The 22,180-nt window shown below is 41.5% G+C and overlaps 1 protein-coding gene across 2 annotated transcripts in view; it reads left to right on the top strand.

Moving 5' to 3' along the window:
* The window catches only part of SEMA5B (semaphorin 5B), a 511,039-nt gene extending 490,515 nt beyond the window's left edge, over positions 1-20,524 (top strand). For both annotated transcript variants that reach the window (XM_084807291.1, XM_084807299.1), the window contains one exon: positions 16,577-20,524. In XM_084807291.1, coding sequence (XP_084663417.1) covers positions 16,577-16,732 — 156 coding nt within the window. In that variant the 3' untranslated portion in view covers positions 16,733-20,524. The remainder of the gene's footprint in view (positions 1-16,576) is intronic.
* The last annotated feature ends 1,656 nt before the right edge of the window (positions 20,525-22,180 follow it).

Here is a 22,180-nt window from a genome sequence, read left to right as displayed (position 1 = left end):
TAGCTGAATTCTTCAGATGCGGCTTACCTGACCTGTGGCTGCCAAATTCCAAATGAAAATTCTGCCAACTGCCAAATGAAAATTCTGCCAACTGCCAACAAACAAATAGGGATAAATCAACCAGGCCTATCCAATTCTCACTTGAAGACATGCATGCCAATTTCTGCAGTATATTGCTATACTGGTTGTGTGTATTGTGTCTCAAAACGCAGGAGTAGGTCCCTTACTCCAGAGCCCTGTGTGTGCTCCAGTTTATTGGTGGAGCTCCCTTGCTCACTGAGATGCCCTTTTCATGTCTGTGGAGGGGGCAGCTTTGCATCTGAAAAACTACCCCCTTCTGAAGTGATTGTCCCCCTCTGTCTTCATTGGCAGTGGGCTGCAGGCAATGGCTAGGCCTTGATAAGCTAGATCCAGGCTTGGCACATCAATAATAATTTTGGAAGCTGGATTTATAGACTTAGATGCCTAAGTGACAACTGGAAAAATAATTCCGTTGGGCTTAATTATGCACAGACTGAATTGGTAGGGTTGGACCTCCTTTATATATGTCAATATCTTTCTGTGATTTAAGGAATCATGCATTTTGCTTTCTTGTAGAATTCGTTGCTGGTTTCAGCAGGAAGATGCCTTGCCAAAGGGAGGTTTCACTATTCCCACTGTTAGTGCAACAAACATTAAAGTGTATTTCTGGAGCCGTTAAATGCACCATTTTGCTTATCTGGATCTTGGTGTCCAACAGAAAGAGCACACATTAGAAAATGTTGCATCACTCTATCCAGCGATTTTCTGTTGTCAAAAGAGGAAGTGAATACAGCTAAAGAAACTATTTGCATTGTAAATAGGTAGGGAGACTTAGAGCTGTAGGAAGATAAATAAAATTTATTCAGAGGAATCGTATGGTACAGTCCTCCTAGGACTCTACCACTTTCAAACACAGGTGGGAGATCACATAACTGAATGCTTTCCCCTGTCAAAAACCTCCCCACATAGTTTCTAAGTTAAAGTTGGGCTAGAGCTCTTCTCCCTGATATGCTAGCTTTCCTCATGCAGGGAGTCATTAGCATTGGATAGTATTCACTCATTTGACATCCGCTCCCTTTCTAATGTGCATTTGGAAGTGTTATGGGGCTGTACCACATCATTCTTCTCAGTATGTAGATCTGCCCTGACGCAAATCAGAGAGAGCATTTTCATGTGTCAGAGCCTGATAGAAAGAGTAGGAGAGGATCTATGGGGCTGCCAATGGGGAAACAAAGGAGGATCTGTCATCTCTTTGTTAGTAGTGCCTGTTACACTTTCTCCTGCCAAATTGTACTGCTCTTCTAGGCAACAGGGAGAAGGCCTTTACAGTGATATTGCCTGTCTGTGGAATATCCTTCACAGGCAAATTCATGAGACACCAACGTTAACAGCTTTTAAATGACGTAAATACCTTTTTATTTTCTGACTTTTCCCCCCCAGAGAATCTATGGTTCTGCTGCTTTTATCTAATACTGATGTAATTTCCATTGGATTTGTTCTTTTTAAATTGTTTTAACTGGACTGACTTTGGATCATGTAAATAGAAAATAGCACTGAAATATTTTGAATAAATAAATAAAGTGTATGCAAATGTTTCACCGATCTAATCAAACAAATAAACAACAAAGAAAAATAGCATGTCAGGAGGAGGGCTAGGTTAGAACCTTCTCCTTAGAGGTTAGTTTTATATGTGCAAGGAATCGTTTTAGATGAAGGAGCTTTCAGACCTGTGATTCACCCCACCCCACCCCACCCCACCCCACCCCACCCCACAGCTTGAAGTGGCACAGTCCAGGAAAAATTGTACCACTAGATCCTGATGAGTGCACAAACCAGCTTGAGTGCTTCGTTAGTCCCCAATTCTGAAGTAATTTGATAGCAGTAGTTTTACCACTATGAATGTGTATTTATAGCTTCTGTAATAGTGCTTGGTACAGGAGCAAAGCTGTACATTGTTTGGTGTGGGGCAGAATCATTGCACCTGTGAACTCTTTGTGAGATATTCTGAAAGCTGGGGAAGACGATAGTGAACATTTTCAGTTCACCTAATTATGCATGGAATTTTTCCATACACCCCTCTTCTCGCCTGGTCCCTGTCCCTCCTTGGCTTGATTTGGCAGAGTGGAATTTCCATGGTTCTGAGGAGAAAAGAAGGTAGATGTTCAGGGAGTGTGTCCTGGTTAAATCTGGACTCATCTTGAACTTCGGAATTATTCTATTGCCTTGTCATGACCCGCCACTTCATAAACTAGGCCTCAGGAATTTGTTCTCAGGGGCCTTGAATACATGCCTCTCTGTCCATCCATTTCCTTTGCACACTAGCATAACCCATCAGAGTTTGCGGGTGCAGCTTCAGTATACATGATTACATACAAAGGGTACTGAGATACTCATTCTTCCTTGCCTAAATTCAGCTCAGGAATGTTGGGCTCTCTGAAAAATTCTTTTACATGATATAGACAAAATAAATAAAATAAAACTATTTTTGAAGATTACAGTGGCAGAAAATTGGAGGCGGGTTAATGAGAAAGCACTTTGGTTAAGTGCAAGTCAGCATGAATTTATGGAAGGTAAATCATGTCACGCAAATTAGTCCCCCCCCCCCCCGCCTTTTCTTTCTCCCACTTCTTTCATTCTTTTTGCTAATTAAATAAATATTGATCTATATAGAAAGGGAAATGCAATCTGGATCCTCCTGTAAGTTTGTGACATAGTTTCATTAATGTGAGACATTTCCTCTGTCCTTAAATTATTCACTCCCACCCACCCACCCACCAAGACTACTCCTAAGTAGGAAGGAATCCTTAGACACCAATTAACATTTATTTAGTGCCAGCATGGCGCTCAGTGCTGCATAGAAGTGTCAAAGTGATACAATCCCTGCCCTTAACTTTTGCCATCTACTTTAGAAAGGTAAGATGGAGGTGGAGAGATCAGGGATGGGTAGAAGAGATGGAACAGAGGAGATTCAGATAACAACTGAGGTTCAGTTAAGCTGAGTTCAGGAGAGGAGTTGCTGAAGAAGTGGATCTTTAAAGGAGGAGAGGGCAATGCAGGGGTACCCAACGTGGCACCCATGGGCACCATAGCACCCATGGGCACCTCCAGTGGTGCCCATGAAGGGGTCCCCAATGTGGCGCCCATGGTCACCTGTAAAACTTCAAAAAACTTTTTAAAAATTCCATTGTTTTAATACACATACATGGAATTTCATATATTGATAGCAATGAATACATATGAAATGCATACAGCTTTCTAGCAACTATACATAGACTTCAACAAAAGTAGACCAAATATCCAAATAAGTATTCTATATAGTAATATGGGGCACAAATTTTTGTTCACTGTTTCAACCCCTAAATAATATCTGATTGAGTTTGGAACGGTCTCAAATTAAAGCTGCCAATGCCTAGACTTGCAGAAAAATAATCGCGCCCCTAAAAATAAATTGATGGCTTTGCAATTAAATGTTAAAGTTTATAATAATTTGGGAGAACTTCATCCTGTTGAGGTCCACGTTACCTCAGTCTAAACCTGTCCGGAGTTTCCCCACACCACATTTCGGCAGTGGGTGGGGCCAGAGCCAAAGGTGGGTGGAGCCAGAGCAAAAATGGGCAGGGCCAGAACAAAATGGATGATGCTACAGAAGTGACTCTTATTTATGTCTAATGCGCAACGGGGGGGGGGGGGAGATGCAATGCCTGGATCCTGGATGCAATGTGCATTTTCATCCAGGCATTCTCCTTCCACAACATGTGTGAGCCCCCCTTTGTAGTTTGAAAGAATCAATACTTGTAGTTAGAGTAAATAATATTGGTAACCTGGAGTGGGGCCGGTGAAGGAGTATGGCCTTGGAAGATCCTGGAGGTCTGGATTGGGAGGCCTGGAGGTCCACATTTGGCCCACAGACCAGAGGTTCAGCATTCTTAGATCTACTGCCAGGGGTGTTGAACCTCTTTCAGCCCAAGTGCCAAATTCCATTTTGGAGAAGCTTTGGGGGGGCTGTATTCCAGTGGTGGTTGGAGCCAAAGGCAAAGGGGAGGGCCCAAAAGACCGAAAATACCAGCCAGTTGTAACTTAAAACTCTTAACTGCCACTCACTAAGCCTTAGGAGAAGCATTTCAACCTTTTAGCATGGGGAAGAAACTTCACAAAAGCCAGGAAACCACCAAACAATCAGTGATTGGGGGAAAGGGGAAGTGGCCATCTGTGGAACCCTGAAGGGCCAGATTGGGACTAAATCATAATTTACACACATTTTTCGCAATGGGTACAGTTAGTCTGTTTCCAGATGGCGTCTATATGCCACCTGTTCAAATATTGAAAGTATTGTAAGGTCCTGTCCATTATATATATGCATTATAGGAGGTGTTTATCCTTCCAGTGTTACAATACCAGTCTTTTAGCTGTGAAAAGGGTACAGAAAATCCATTTATGCTGACCATTTGTTAATTTTTATAAGGCAGGTAATTAATTTAAAAGAGTGTGTGCATCAGTGAATATTAAAGACTGTTCCAGTACAAAATTTCTCTGTGTAATAACCTAATAGAATCATAGAATAGTAGGGTTGGAAGGGGCCTACAAGACCATCGAGTACAACCCCCTGCTCAATGCAGGAATCCAAGCCAGAGCATTACTGACAGATGGCTGTCCAGACTCATCTTGAACTCCTCCAGTGTGGGGGAGCCCACTACCACCCTAGGTAATTGGTTCCATTGTCGTATTGCTCTAACAGTCAGGAAGCTTTTCCTGATGTTCAGCTGGAATCTGGCTTCCTGTAACTTGAGCCTATTATTCCGTGTCCTGCACTTTGGGATGATCGAGAATTGATCCTGGCCTTCCTCTTTGTGACAACCTTTCAGGTACTTGAAGAGTGCTATCATATCTCCCCTCAGTCTTCTCTTCTCAAGGCTAAACATGCCCAGTTCTTTCAGTCTCTCTTCATAGGGTTTTGTTTCCAGTCCCCTGATCATCTTTGTTGCCCTCCTCTGAACCCTCTCCAGCTTGTCTGCATCCTTCTTAAAGTGTGGTGCCCAGACCTGGACTCAGTACTCCAGATGAGGCCTAACCAGTGCTGAGTAGAAGGAAAGAGTACTTCCCGGGATTTGGAAGCTGTGCTTCTATTAATGCAGCCCAAAATAGCATTTGCCTTTTTTGCAGCCACATCACATTGTTGGCTCATTTTCAGCTTGTGATCGACAACAATTCCAAGATCCTTCTCGCTTGTAGTGTTGTTGAGCCACGTATCCCCCATCTTGTAACTGTGTATTTGGTTTCTTTTTCCTAGGTGCAGAACTTGGCATTTATCCCTATTAAATGTAATTCTGTTGTTTTCTGCCCAGCGCTCCAGTCTGTCAAGATCACTAAATTTTGTTTCTGTCTTCCAAAGTATTAGGTATCCTGCCCAATTTTGTGTCATCTGCAAATCTGATCAGCATTCCCTGCACCTCCTCCTCCAAGTCATTAATAAAAATGTTGAAGATCACAGGGCCCAAGACTGAGCCCTGTAGTACCCCACTCATTACCTCTCCCCAGTTTGAGAAGGTCCCATTGATAAGCACTCTTTGAGTCCGATTCTGTAGCCAACTGTGGATCCACTGGATCGTTGTTTCATCTATCCCACTTTGAGCTAGTTTGCTTATCAGGATATCATGGGACACTTTGTTGAAAGCTTTGCTGAAGTCAAGGTATATCATGTCCACAGCATTCCCACAGTTACTTGATAAAAAAATGAGATCAGATTTGTCTGGTAGGATTTGCTCTTGACGAATCCATCATCATCAATGTTCTTGGCTTCGAGTAATCACTGCATTGTTTTCAAGCTTACAGATGGCTTACCTCCTCCCCCAAAAAAGCAACTATTGGACATTGCCAGACCATATGTTTTAAAGAAGCCTTAGCTGTATTGCATTGCCAGCACTTAGCTGAATTAGACAATCCCTTATTAGAGAGATGTTGTGGTGTCCCATAGACACGAAACAAACGTTTTTGCTGAATAATATGCAGCCTAAGATCCATAGACGCGACAGGTAGATGCCACAGAGGAGATCCAGTGATTAGGCATTTTGTAGTGGTGCCCACAGTAGTTTCTCAAATTCCTGAATGTGCCTATGGATCCAGAAAGGTTGGGCACTCCTGGGGTAATGACTTTATTGATAGAAAAAGGGATGCTGTTCTAGTCAAGAGGAGCAGCATCATAGAAGCTATGAAGATGGAGAGACACTGGGCTACTAGCAGAGGAGATTGTGTAGAGTATTAGAGTGAGAAGGTGATTAGAAAGAGACGACACAGACCCTACCTACGGTACAAACTTCTGTTCGTTTTGGACCTGTCATAGCTTTTGCCAGAGATCTTGGGAATGGTAGTTTGTTAAGTATCCCAACTTCCCACCACTACCACAAAACTACAGTTCCCAGGGTTCAGTGGGAAGAGGGACTGTTAGAGTCTGCAGTATGGCTGTGCCCAGGTGTTGGGCTCAGGGAGATTTAGTTGTGGGCTAGAAACTTGGAGCCAGTGAAAAGATATTCGGAGGAGGTGGCACAACTACAATAAAAGGAAGGGGAAGCACTTTTAGCAGACATCCTGGACTGGCAGAATAAAGGAAATATGGGAAGAGGGAAAACCAGCAAAGTTAACTTAATCAAGGTAATTGTTCTACCTTAATTGACTCATCTTCTGAATATCAAGGAGGGAAAGGTGAATAGGTGAAATAAGTGGGTTTTCTCATGAATAGGTGATTGTAGGCTTGGTGTTGTGGGCAACATTGAAAAGGCCTATTAGGAAATTGGTGTCTCTCAATAACAATCTGTTACATGGACAGCTAAAGCATTAGTTCCACCACATTTGCGGTGTCCAGTTTAGGTCACTTGATCTTTAAAAAGGCACAGATGAACTTGAGATTTTGCAAAGCAGGGCATCTGCTGTAATTAACGAAGTAGAGTACATTCACTTTATCTGGAGACATGGTCAATGTGGTCATTATTTGAAGGACACTGCCGAAGAATGTGACTGAATTATTTATGCCTAAAGCTTACCTAAAAAAAAAAAAAATCACAACTGCGCTCGGGATATTTTAAAAAATCAAAACCCATAAGTAGTAACCATATTACACCCAAATATTATCCCTCTCATCCACCATTTCCCTCTGATAACATAACTTGTAAATCAGGCACAAAAGAAGAAAGAGAAAATAAAAGATGGAAGGAAGCGCAGATCAGCAAATCTAAAAAATAGGCAGATCACAACTAAGAATTTTGACCTGAGTTATTGTGCTAATATGATAACCTGACAGTGTGTGAGGTTGACATTTGGGTGTATCCTTATGTATCTTTACTAAGAGGTGGTGGTATGGAGTGAAGAAGAAGTTCAACTATATTGCAGTCTGCTAATTTAATGTCCATCCAGGCAGCAGTGCTTTAGAAAATGTGAATTCTTCTTCTTCGTGTCTCTTACTCCATTACACTTAACATAAAAGGTTAACTGCAGAATTTAACTTAGTCTTGCTTTTTAAAAGGTATTTTAACATGTTAGTCAATGTGAGGATGTATTGGAGGGTTGCACACAGTTTGCATATTGGCCTAAAGTCATCTGTGCTTTGATCTATCCACACATGAACTCTATGAACCTCTTTCCAGGTCCCCTGCATCACCCAAAGAAGCTACCCCTAAATGTCAGGGAACCTTCAAAAGCACCATGTGACACAGCATGTGGGGCTGTATGTCTCTGGATCACAGTTGTAGTCTGTGAAGATGCAGAGATTTCCAAAACCACCGCTATTACTATTTTTTTCTCTTGAATTGTCCCTCCTCTGCACCCAGCAGAAAGTTTGATGGTATTGCCTGTGCTTTAACTACAGTATATTTCAGACAAACCAAGGTTTAATTACAAGGAGGTGGTACCTGTGTGAGGGCGATTTGGACATTCAAGTTCATAGGAATACTAATGCAGATGAGATGCAAATGCTGTTGAAGGCAGTGACCCATCAATCTTTTCACTGATGATAGCATGCCAGGACATTGATGATTAGGGATTAGGGGAAGAAAAAAAGGCCTCATCCTAGATTCTGTCCCTCCTGCTCCCCACCGCCTTCCCCTTGGTCTGGGTTCTCTCCTCAGATCTTTTGGCCAAGGTAGGGAGATAATTTTTCAAGTCAAGTTGTTTAATCAGCTATTCATGTTTCATAAATTAGCCAGTTTCCACAGTGCTTTGACAGTGTCGTGTTATGTTCAGCACGAATACATATTGTAATACAAGATGTTTACATCACGCATTATGACAGAGCTCCTTACACCATCACCAGCTCAGCCAGGTTTTTTGGACTGTAGCGACACATGCTATTAAAGCGCATGCACCTGCTGTTATTTAGCCACCGCTGTAAAATGTGAGAGTTCAAAAAGGCCCGTACCCACAAGCAAGAGTTGTATCTGCTGATAATTGTGACTGCAATAATTGTATTTTCTGCCTTTCCAGTATACTTGGCTGATCATGGTACTCAGCGATGCCAGACAGCTGAATGGAAGCAACACCCCTAAGCGGCCGAGAGAATAAAACATGTGCGAGGAAAATCCTGTATCTAGTTTTGTGAGTCAGCCAGTGGATGTAGAACCCAGGAAGCTGCCTGATGCTGACCCTTGGCCCATGTAACCCAGTATTGTCAACACTGACTGGCAGCGGCTCTCCAGGGATTCAGGCGGGAGTTTTCCCAGCCCTACCTGGATCAAAGCTGGGACCTTCTGCGTGCAAAGCAGGTGCTCTACCACTGAGCTACGGTGGTAGCTCACATTCCCATACTTATGACTCGCTAAGAATAGAGTTGAAAATAATTGGCAGGCATCATGCCGTTGGAACATGCCTTAGCCATATTTGGATTATCCAGTACAAGAACTTTCTCACACAACACATAATGAATTTACAGAACTTGATAGTGATGACTGCTAAGGGTTAAGCACTGGATAGGTCACTGGAAAAAAATCACACCTATGCATCAAAGGGGCCTTCCCCAAGCTGGTGCCCATCAGATATTTTGGAGTGCAGCTCCCAGAATTCTTAGCCAGTAGACATGCTGGCTGGGACTGCTGGGAGTTGAAGTCCAAAACATCTGGAGGGCACCAGGCTGGGGAAGACTGCAGCAAATGAATGCATGTAAATAAAACTGCAGCACTGGAATTGCAGAGTATATTTACAGAACCACATAGGAAGTGTAAACAAAAGATGAATCACTCTTTAGCATAGCCTTCTCCAAGCTGGTGCCCTGTTTGGGACTTCAACTCTGATGATCCCCAACCAGCATGAGCAATAGTCAGGAATGCTGGGAGTTCTGAGGGCACCAGCTTGGGTAAGCCTGCTCTAGCACTATAAAGGAATCAACCAACATGGCTCAAAGCTCAGACACAGGTCCCAAGCTGTTCAAGTTAGAGGCAATTCAAGGCAGAGACTTGTCCTTTCCATTGCTTGCCTGTGCTGTGTGTGTAAGGATGAGCAAAACTCAGGCTTGTGACCTTCAGCCATAGGAAAATGTTAGGCTACAACTCTTAGGCATAGGAGGAATGTCTCCAGCTCCACAACAGAGCCTTCTTCCTGTCAACAGCGAGAGGCCTAGCTGCATCAGTCTGGCACACTCCCCTTGGCAGGAGGGCACCAGCTGTTCAATTGACATTGAGATTTGTGTGGCAAAATATCAATGCTGGGGACTGGGGAACAGAAACTCTGCTCCCCCCCCCCCCTTGAAGAAGAATAATTTCAGATGAAATGGCAACCTTAGAAAAAATTGGTGCACCTTCCAGCTGTGAAATGAGAAATAAAAGTAGAAAGGGGATGTGATATTCCAAAGCATTGCCTGACTTCTTAACATCTTATTCCCTTGTGGATTGTCATTTTTACCGCTACTGAAAACAACACCTTTTTTTCTTTTCCTTTGTGTGTGTGTGTGCTCGTGTGCAAGAGAAGATAGCAAAACAGACTTCCAACCACTTCCCATTCCCAGGAGAAGAGTGTGACTGGGCCAGACATGTGCTTGTAGATTTATTTATTTTTTTGCCCTTCTGTCTCTTGGAAAATGCAAGATGGCATCTCCTGACTTTTAATTTGATAGGGTGCTCTTTCCATTTTTACTGGCTTCCTTCTTTCCACACCCTTTATCCCCATGTGTGGCATGGCAGAAGCACTGATATCGCTGCAGTAAGAGCTTCCCTTCTGTCCAGGTGACCCTTCTGGTGTGCATCATTGGAGCCTGCAACAATGATCTGTATACTGTTCAGCCATCAGTCAAAAGCTGATGAATTGCAGCAGTCTGGAAAGTTAGCAACCATTTCTCGTTAACATCCTCTTTGCACCGGGTGGCTTTAAGCAACCATTAGCAAGCCATTCTCCCACACACACACCCCGCCAGAATACACACCCCACCCTGAGCCAAATCAGACTGAAATACACATTTTGTTATTGATGAATTCCAGGTATAACAAAGGCTTTTTTCCACCTTCAACGAAGTGGCATGTAAGACTGTTTACTGCTTGAGTGGCAAAGCACATGTTTTCAGTGGGTAGAATCTGATATTAAAAGGAACACTGTGGATAGGGGGTTTTAAGAAGTGGGTGGGGGAAGGAAGCAGCATTCGCTTTTTTGTATTGTCACTTCAAGGGGTTCTCAATTTACATAATGCCTACTAGGAAGGGAACGCAAGAAGGCTTACTGAGGAGGAACAAAAAGGATTTAGCAGTACAGCTTAGTCAAAAGCGATTAGTGTCTTCCCCTGACCCTCTTTAAGTCATTGGGCCGAATCAAATTGAGCAGTCAGCCATGCTAGGGAGGTGTGGCTCTCATGCAGGGAAGATTACACCGGCAGTGCAATGATGCATCTCGCAGAGGTGTCATTACCTTATGGCGGCGGCGGCGGCATCCCAGGCGGGCTTGTCACATGTGTCTTATTTAGGATCAGCGGATGATGCCACTTAAGGGTTTGAATGTTTGTCTCTGTCACATTTTATGTGGAATATTAGCAGCCGTTCACTCTATCAGCATCTTTGATGGCTGCTGTGCTTTTAAGTAGAGACCATGTGGCCACTGTGGGGAGGATACAAGCAGAGCATACCTTTGGCTTTTAGCCACTTCTAGTACAGGCCTTTTCATTATTTTATTTTCAAGCTGGATATGGATGGTTTGATAGCCCCATTATGACATGCACGCTGATTTTTCCTGCCCAGTACCATCGTTGTATCTTGTCAAATGGGTTTAGCGTGCTTTCAGAATGCTTCAAAACCCTGCATGACGTGCTTGACCAGAGATGACAGTGGAACAAAAGAAATGGAAGGTGAACGCTTCAGGCAATGATGGCTCTGTCATACCAGCTTTAAAAATTATTGGGTTGGATGTAGTGCAAGCCAGTGAGGTGGTTTGCTAGAACTAGAACGGGGAGGGCTCTTCCTGCCATTACCGTTAGGTGCTAAGGTTCTGAAATAGAGCAGTGGGGTACCGATGCCAGCATCATACAAGTACATAGTTGCTGACTACATGGTTACCCCGACGTGGCCATAGGCTACTGACATCAATGGGATGACTGTCCACTCAGCAGCCATGTGTTTGCACAGTGCCCGCTGAAGCACCCCCACTCCTCCATCGCCACCTCCAGTACCTAAAGGCAATGGCAGGAAGACCCCCCCCTCCCTGCCTTTTGTCACGCTGTGGTAACTGCTGGTTTTGCCTCACTGTCTGGCATTGCTTGGATTAAAAACAAAACCGTGAGCAAGAAGAGAAATAGCTGCAAGAGGTATTTTGTGAACACTTGCAAAAGAGTTAACATAGTGCTCTAATGGGGAGGTTCTGTAGCAGTCCTCATGCACCTGCTCGTGCAAGAGACTGTACATGCGGAATTTTATTTTTGTTTCACTTTTTTCATGCAGCGCTCTAAAGCTGGGGTGTGGAATCCCAGGCCTGGAGGCCAAATCTGGCTCAGCTGGGGTCCCAGCCCAGCCTTCTGGTGTTCCATGGGCACGACTGGTGGGAACGCAGGAGAGGGCCTTCTTGGTGGCTGCCCCAAGGCTCTGGAACTCCCCTCCCAGGGAGACGAGAGTGGCACCCTCCTTGATTTGTTTTTGCAGGCATGTAAACAATTTCTTGTTCTGGCAGGCCTTTGGGGATAGCTAGTCTGGTCCTGTGAGAATAGGATGGATGGATACTGTATTCCTTGTCTTTTAACGTTTTGATATTTTATATAATTTTAATATTATTTAATTATATTTGTAACTTTTGTATACTTCTATTTATACTTCTATTTATAGGTTTTAATTGTACAAGTTTTAATGTTGTAAAGCTGCTTTGTGTCCCAGTATTGGGAAAAAGGCAGGATGTAAATAAATATAATAACAACAGCAACATGGCCACTTCTCCTGGCATTTCAACCTTTAACAATGGGGGGGAAACGGCACAAAAGCTGGGAAACCACAAAATGGCTGATGGTCAGGGGGAAGGGAGCATGGCTCTGTGGGGGACCCCAGGTGGTCTGGATTCGGCTAGATAAAGATAATAGCACCTGCGCATCTGATGTAATCAGCAATCTGATGTAGGGACGCTGGAGAATTTGAGAGGGACTAAAATGAGCTCAGATCATTTTTAAAAAGAATCCAACCTGTGAATTCTCTGCGGAGTGACCCCCTCAGGCTGAACAGACTCTGTGGACTTTTGGATGATTTTTTTACTTTCCCAAAATTTATGCGTATTTATCCGCAGGAAAATACAGAAGTTTTTGCTGAGGAAAAGTTGAATTGAATGAGGGATAATATGCTAAATATTACATACTACAGTCAATTATGTAAATTCTTAAGAAACCTCTTATGGAATTATTTGCGTATTTTTCTGCTTGATAAAAAAATATTCGCATTTGTCTGTGAGCGGACGACGGAACAAAAGGCGCCTGACAATCCGTGAAACACAGATGGAGCGGATTTTACACAGTCCGCACATCCCTAATCTGATGTAATTAGTTTTTAATCGGTACTGGATCTGTCTTTGGTTATGACTGACTGTTCAAAGTTCTTTTTAGTTATATGTTGTCTGTGTGTATATTGTCTGTGTGTCTTACGTAAACAGGTTTTAAACTTAGTATATTGTATTTTACTGTTTTAATCTCTGTAAACTGCCCAGAGAGTTTCGGCTATGGGGTGGTATAAAAATATAATAAATAATGTAAGAGGTCATTGTAGCAGGCTGTGGAATGGCCCAGGAGCACCTGATGCTACAGAGTTACTGAAGCTGAAGTGGTTGTTGACCTGACCAGTGACCTGGATGGGAGATCACTGAAACCTCTATGCCAGAGAAGTATAATGAATACATATATATTTCTCAGAGGGCTACCCTTACATTCAGGAGAGGGCAAGATATTGTCTGTTTCATTTGTAATAGTTAAGTCAGGACTATGTAATTATTTTTTAAAATACTTTGCCACGATGCTGTTCTTCACTGCTTAACTTTCAGAACATGTCCAAATGTGACAGGCTTCTTTTTCTTGGCACAAATGAGCCATTCTTGTAAGTACTGGATACTCATATGTGAACGCCATGCAATTAAAATCTAAACGAAGAAAAATGTTTATATTTGAGTGTGGCTACCCTATTGAGTAATGGCTTTTGGTCAGACAGCCATAACTTGCTTGGAAGTTGTTTGCTAAACTAGTCTCAGAGCACTCAAGATGGGTAGAATGACTTAGGAAATAAGAATGAATTAGTTTACTAATAATCTTCAGAGAGAGAGAGAGAGAATTGGTGCATTGTAAGTTCTGTGGGATATCTGAATTGTATCAATATTCCATTAACAAAAAACCTTCTGTCTTAACAAGTTTTGTTATGAGTTTTCCATGTTCACTCAAGCTCCAAAATATTATGCCCTTAACAAATGTGTTATTTAAGCACTATGGATATGGTATGGTATCCTATGCTGTGTGACTTGTCCCAGCTTCACCACTGCCTTTGAGTTGGATAACTGTCAGTGGCAGAGTGGTGAACCTAAGTCCCAGATTTGTCTGTTCAACTGTTTCAACTATTAGCCTTATTAGTTATGATACCCTTCGAAAAGTAGGATTGCACACTTGGTGGATGCTGGTCTGTAGGTTCTGCATTAATGTATCATTAATCAAGCAGGGTGGATTGATTTAAAGCAAGTTGATTTAAATCAGTGATTTAAATAAAGATTTAAATCAGCAAGAAAGGTTGATTTTAATCAATGATTTAAATCAAGTTTTCCATTGCAACGTTTTCATGTATTTCCTGAACAATGGTGCAGATCTGACCACTAAGCTATGTTAATTTACAACTAAATAGGGTATTATTTACAATGTTTCATTTTTACAAGTAGGCTTTGCTTCTCTTAGTCTTGCTGTATATATTTTCTGGCTTTCCGTTTTTAGCTATAGAAGGAATGTCTTTAACATATTCCCATATACGGTCTTTCTTATAAACAGCACCCATGACAGTTTGAGATCAACAGCACAACCTTACATGTCTCCTCAAAAATAAGACCCTTGGTCTGATCCAGCATGGCTCTCTTATATTCTTAAATTCGATTATGTTCAATGGGGCTTACTCCCTGGTTGGTGGGTACAGGACTGAAGCCGTAGTATGAGGATTCAAGATGCACCCTGGGCAATTTGTCTTCTCTTTTTCTTTCCAGTGGTGCTCCTTTCTGCTTCACTCTGTCTTGGCCCAGCCTTACTCTCACAAAAAAACAAAGTAGCAAACCAAAATGAAATGCCCATGACTGGTAGGTCAAAGCAAGGTTTGATACTTACTGGGCAGGGGGAAAAAACAATTAAAAGTTTTTAAAAATCTGATTTGGGGGTCATTTTTTAAAGCATTTTTTTCGTCCACCCTGCTGCATTGTCTATAATTCCTCTACCTTGCTGGGCCCAACTCCACCGCCACATGAGCATAGAACAACAATCCCATCTAGCCTGTGTCTCTGCACATGTGACTTTAGTCAGAGAAACTGAAAGCCCAGAATTTTCAAGAAGCAAGAACTGGTAGTTATCATGAGATGAAAAACTGAAATGAATGCCCATGTTTGATGGGTAGGTAACTTCATTTTTATGAGATTGTAAGTGTAGGTTTAGAATGCTTATAATGAAATTTAGTTGTAACTACTTTATTTTTTAAGTGAGAGAGAAATCTGGTATTTTATTTATGATCTTTCTTCAAAAGTGTAAGATCTGTTTTAAATAATGAAATCCAAATTTTATTTTTTTTAAATATTGATTTTTATCCATCCTGAAATCAGGTTTCTAAAAATGAATCCTGCTTTATCATCTGTCTGATTATGTTTTGTTTGCTGAAAACTAAGGGACAGTTCTCAAATTTTCAAAAACCATTTATTCACAGTATATCCTATTTTTGTTTTCAGTATCATGCTATAACCATTCTAGCCACTGTTAATGATAATAAAAGTGGTACTTATGTAACAACAGCTTTTGCATAGCATTAGACATAGAGAGAAGGACTGATAATGGGACACCATGATATGTTTGTTTTGTTATTTGAGATTCCATGGGACTTAGTTGAGACAGATTTTTGCTGGATTGTGTTCATGGTGTTGTTGTGTTCCCATTCAAAGCTGAATTTCTTGTGCTGTCTCATGATAGGCACAAACTGACTGAAAAAATGTCATTTAGATATTAAAATGTATAATGCCACCCTGAGCTTCTTGGAAGGAAGGAGAGGCAACAAATAGATATTGAGCATAGTTTAGAAGGAAATCACAAGTGTGTGCTGAAATGGAATGAGACCATCTGTTTTTGATAATGCATTGTTACACAGTGGTAGGCAAGAAAACATCTGAGGTTATTGATTAGATGTGGTTCTTTGATAAATGCACAGAAAGGGAAAATGGGAAATCCCTTATTTAAACATCAACAATTAAAAGTACACCCGCCTTTCACCTCACCTCCATTATTTCTCCATGCTGTTGACAACAACTTGTAACTTGGTTGCTAATTTTCTTCAGAAATCTTATTTCTTTTCAAATGTGACCATGCCTTGTTACTTATACTGTAGCTTACAGAAGTGACACACTTAATATCGGGGGGTCCAAACCTGGATATCTACCAGTGGAGATGGAGATCAGGTAAATGTGCACCTGTTCTTCCAAAGCAAAGACAAATGTCCTTTTGGTCCGCTACTACTGGGAGGGAGCTAGAATGAAACAAGTAGAAGGGAGCTGTTCTCGGTGTGTACAGTTACGCCTCATTAGGCCCAGCATGAATTGCACAATGATGACTGATGGAAGACGGTGATGGACATCAAACACCATGCCTCACCTACTTGGAGAACTGATGTCCCTGAGTCTGGAGACATCCATAGAGCTTGGTTTGTAGTACTGGATTGGCTCAGATTCCCCCGAACATTGTCAGAGCTAGTAGGAGTTGTTGCCCTATTCACAGAGGGCATTTAGAGAGCCACAAAATGGTTACACAGACACACCTTAGACAGAGTAAAGGTACAGATATAAAGTAGTACCAGAGAATGGAACAGGTGAGGATTCTGACAATAAGGATAAATTTCTTGTTTTTCTTTCACAGACACTTAACAAGAACAATTTAATACCAGATGACAGGACCAACTTCTATCCTTTGCAACAAACAAATGTGTATACAACAACCTATTATCCCAGTACACTGAATAAATATGACTACAGGCCAGAGGCCTCCCCTGGAAGGACCTTTACTAACAGCTGATGATGGTCAGATCCTCCAAGAACTGGATTACTTCCTATATGATTTTTATTTTTTAAATTGAGTTTATGGATCAAATATTGGCCCAGTCTCTAGATGTAAATATTATACAGTGGGCCTTTTATTTTCTTTTTATCAGTGGTCTTACTTTTGAGTAGTACATCTCCTTAAGCGGACCCACTCCTTATGGATAATGGATGATCTTGTCTATGATTTTTGAGGAGTTCTCAGCTAGAGGTAGCACTTATTGCTATGGATATTTACAGCTGGAGATGCACCTTTCTTTCTGATGCCAAGATAGTCCCAGAACCAACCATAATGTGCTAAATTTGTATGGAATGGTATGTGACTACCCAGCACTTCTTCAGCAACTCAGTGAACATGGAGGAGAGATGCCAGCAACACACCGAGACAAATCCTTAAGGGTAGTATGAATATCATTCACAAGACAAGCCTTATGGAACATCTTGCTCAAGATTTGGGTTTTAAGCTTTGGGGAATAGGGGGCTTGTTGATCACTGACATCAGCATTTTGTCTGACATGGAGAAATATATGCAACTTCAATGGGAAATGTCCTGAGAGATTTACAAAACAAATCTGAGGTTCTTCACACAAAAGAAGCATTTTGGAACATTTCCTGTCATGGTTTTGCGGAAAAAGTAGCAAGATGCTAAGTTTGGGTACCTGAAGCATGGGCTCTGTGTACATGAAAGATTTATCCCACTGGAGAACACACAGAGAGACTGGAACAAGAGCCATGGAATATCCTGATAGAAAGAAATGATTTTCTTCTTTGATTCCAATAGCCTCTTAAGAAACTGCTAGATTGACAGCCCTCTGTCCTTGTTGAAATCACCAAGCTTTGTGCTAATGCTGATTTTATTTTTTATAATTTTTTATTCACTTGAACAAAGAAAAAAATGCTTGAGTTCATTTTGTCTCTAAAGAATGTCTCCATAGCTTAGTCTAACCCAGAAAATCTACTGCAGATTCCTTTAGTGTCTTCCAGCCAGTATGTCTCCATGAAAATACTATGTGCATCATCAGTTGCCAATTTTTATCGGTATCTGAGAAAGAAGAAAAGTAATTTCTTTTGCTACAGTTAAGGTAAACTGGGGTCTGTAGCACTTTCAAACAATCCAGTCCAGCTTTGAAATGTTATTCTGTGTATGTGTGTGACTTGTGTTAGACCAGTGTAAAGCCATGATGTCTTTGGCCAGATGATTGTCTAGCAGGAAGCACACCTGTGAGCCTTGCTTTAAAGGATGCCCCCATCCAGTGTGTCTGGCAATATAAGTAAGTTTTCCACCATTGTTCAGCGGTTCTTGGTTATCTGGTGCTAAGAGGTGGAAATTTCCACAGTGCAGAACATGTGATAAGATTGTGAGCCACTCCTTGCATTGTACAATGAGCATTTCCAGAGCTTGGGTTTCTCCTCTGTATCTTCTTTCAGCACTGACCATATCCATTTGCAGTTGCGGGCTTGACCATGCTCGCCAAGTCAGTTGTTTTACATTCAGGCTTACTGTCTAGCAGTCAGAACTATGCTCATTGCTGCCAACACCACCTTTAAAACACCTTTTGGAAGTATAGTCTGAAAGATGGCACCGGAAACTTGCAAACTAGCAAGTGTTTCTGTCCATGACTCAGAATGCCTGGCTGTTTTGGGTAGAAAGTGCTAATGCCAATATCTCAGTATTAACTGATGCAACCACAAGTCATAAAACATGTTAATAAGCATTGGTGCTTATACTATAAACTTTTTCACTCACTGAAGTAGTCTGGCGGGTTACATGGGCTAGATTTTTGGCATTGGGATATGCAGCCTGCTAGATTTTTCTCTTTTTACTTCCATGAGCCAGTGACTTGATTAGTCAAATTGCTACAGGTTCTTATCCCAATCCAGACTCTTGTGCTCACATGAAGCACATCAGCAGATAAAGAGGGTTTTTTGGTACCTCCCATCATCCCTTGCCATTGGTGAGGCTTGCTAGGCCTGATAGGAGTTGCAGTCCAACAACATCTGGTGTCCTTGCTATTTTGGACTTCAAGTCCTATCAGCATGACCAATGGACAGGAATGCTGGGAGTTGTAGTCCAAAATCCCTGCAGAGCACCAGGTTGGGGAAAGCTACTCTAAGATCATAATTCACATTGTGCATTGGAAATGCATTTGGTTCTGCAGTGTTGCTTTTGTCAACAGAGGTTTGTCAGACAAGAACCCAAGACCCAGTTTCAGTGTTTGATGAGGAACCTGCATTGTTCTTGATGGGACAGCTATATGCAAATGTTTGGGAATATATGTCAGTGGGTGTTGTATTTCTTGTCATATGGAAAGGAAAACCACCAGCAGAGCCCCCTCACACCTAGCAGCACAGTTGTTTGCGCTATACTGTAAACTCTACTGAGACGCAAAGGTGTTCCTAAACCAGTTGATGTGGCAGCAGCAGCGGCAGGGGGGGGGGAACAGCTGTTAAGGAAAGCTCACAAGTTGCATACAAGCCAAGGGATGGATACTGTAAGGATTATGCCCAAATCTGTATCTTCAAAGGTATTATAAAGGCAATCTCATCCAATTTCTTTCATTAAAAAAACAGTGGAATATAGGCCAAGGGAGTGAAAGCCCTCACATTTGTTACAAATATATTACAACCGCCTTTATTTGAATGAGCTTGGGCAACATCTATAAGGTTCAACTGAGCAGCTGTGAAAAGTAGGGTAATTACCTGAGACAGTTATGTTGAGCCCAGGTGAGGAGATAGAGGCTTTCTTCAGTGTTGTCTTGTATCACCATGATACAACTACAGAGAATGCTTAGGGCTATGCCAGCCGTACACTGCTTTGCTTTCCATTTCTACCAGGGCACAAAATGCGGAGGCTGAACAAGTGCTGAGGCTTGTTTGGCAAAACAACCTCTGTTTAAACTACCACAGTTGCAGTCTAAGTTGCCACATTGGGTTAGAGAGCTATGTATTTCAGAAGTATACATCAAATTGATTTGGGGGAAGCTAATTGAAAACATACTGCTTTTGAGTAATATGGACATTCCAGTAACGAAGAAAAAAAACACCCTCTTCATCTGCAGAGCAAGACCTTGGAGAATGAGGTAATGTAATTGTAAAGAGGGACAGGTGAGTGTTCATACATGCATTTCAGTGGCTCACCTACAACATATGAGTTGTACATGTATACCTGCTGCCTTATTATTATTTTTGACAATGAAATGAAGTTAGATGAAGATCTGTGTAGGAAGTGGGAATGATCTGAGTCCTTTCAGAGGTATAATTTAGAATTGTACCTTTCCTAGCATTACAAAATCTAATGTTGAAAAAAAATTCATCCAGGGATGAAACTAAGTAACCATTAGTCATACCAAATGTGGGATTTTCTTACACATGCAAATATAAATGTAAAGTTCATAAAGTCCTCTTACTCAAACACTGTGTATGTGTATATATGGTATATATTTATAACACATACAAACAATATATGTTTACTGCTGAATGTCTAAAAATAAATTTAGAATAAAAAAGCAGCACTGGGACTTGAGGATAGATTTCAAAGAAGACCCAAAAGAGAAAACAGATTTTAACAAAAACACACAAAAAAAACCACCTTGCTTTTTTCCTAGATGATTTTTTTTCATTGTTTAATGAAAATTCATAAGTTGACTTTTGTAGCTAGAATTGTTCATTTTCCCTATCCACAAAAAAATCCATTCATGTTAAGAATGGCAAAGTAAACAATGTTTGTATTTGCTCATACCGTATGAATAAACAGCCCGAATTGACTTAGTATTTTGGTTCTATTGTTTTTAATCATCAGTAGAAGTGTGTGCAAGCAAAACTAAGCAGAAAGTAGGAATTTAAAAAACAACAATTATATTGAACAGGGACCCCTAATGTAATTTTTCATATATGTTGCAAAGTATTCTTATTTTCTACTTGAATAGTTGGTGTTTCAAAAACCTACAAAATTTTGAACAAGGCAATACATAACTACCCATTTTAGGGGTCATAATCACCAACCCCAGTTTGAATTTTTGCAAAGCTGTTGAGTCATAACAACATTTTAAAGGAGTTGGGTGACTGACCTTTGGTTCTTTCAAGGCACTTTATTTTTAGTCTTCAGAACTAGCTAAATGCAACCATTAGGTGGGCAGCCATTCCTGCTGCTTTTTACAGGGATATGTTTTTATAGGACTTGATTTTGTACTTGTTGAAAATTAGTCTGCACTCTCTCCCTCTCTCAACTAAAGTCCACCTGTATGAGTAAGAACAAAGGGACTAAGGCTGGAGGGAGAGGGTCTGATCTGACTGCAAAAGCAAAGGGGTCTTGGGGCCCTTATTTCAACATAAACTTTTGTAGACGACCCCATTTCAGCAGATGCATGAAGTGTATCCTCAGTAGGTTGAGGACATACTGCATGCATCTGGCAAAGTGGGCTCTAGTCCACAATAAAGTTGTTGGTCTTTATGCTGAATATGCCACATGACTCCTTTTATTTTATTTTACTACTACTCTTGAATGTTTATGATTTTTTATGACTGTGAGGGTCAAGCTAGACATAGTTTGGCCTTGTAGCTGATTTTAACAGCCAGCGGATGTGGGGCTGTGGGTGTGGGGGATAGACTTATCAGGACCATGGCACTGGGGGAGGAAGACTTCAGCCCTTTCCCCTGTCACAGTCCCCCTTGCAATAGCATGTGAGGGCCCCCAACTCCAATCAGGATTGTGGCAGGGTAACATGGGGGCCTTTTCCTCATGGGCCCTATCCCCCCCCACACACACACCATATATCTCTTTAAAAAAAATCAGCCATACAAAGCCAAATAATGTGACAAATGTAACATCTAATTTGGCCCTGAGGTAAACTCTAATGAGATTATACATCCAGAAATAGGCAGCCTATTTCTGGATGGGTTCGAGAAGCCTGCGGAGAAGAGATTCTTTTGTACGGCCTACGCTACAGAATACTGGAAACACAAAGGGTGCGTGTGCATCTCTTACTTTGTTTAGTTTTGATCTTCATGAATGTTTTCTAATTAGAAGGGATTTACATCATGATCCTAAGCATATTTGGCCTGAAGTGAAAACTCTAGTACACACCTGAAGCGCAGTTTTGCTGATCCACTGCTTCCACTGAAATGAGTGGGGGGAGGTAGATTTCATGTGCAAGAGTCCTAGGGCTCTAGATCAGGAAGGTAATGCCCATTAATGATAATACACCAATATGTCTAGATATGTAACTATTTCCAAAGGGTAGCCATGTTCAGTCTATTGCACCAAATCAATGAAACACTCTTGTGGCACCTTAAAGACAAACAAATGTATTGTGCAGCATAAGCTTGTGTAGACTAGAGCCCAGTTCATCAGAAGGCAAGTATATGCAGGGGTGTAGAGGATAAAGAATAGTAAAAGGTGGAGTTAGATGGCAATGATATCTAAAAA

Source organism: Heloderma suspectum, chromosome 1 (genome assembly GCF_057233095.1).
Source record: "Heloderma suspectum isolate Gila_16-S chromosome 1, 16-S_ref, whole genome shotgun sequence".
Lineage (NCBI taxonomy): Eukaryota > Metazoa > Chordata > Lepidosauria > Squamata > Helodermatidae > Heloderma > Heloderma suspectum.
This window is presented reverse-complemented; position numbering and strand designations above follow the sequence as displayed.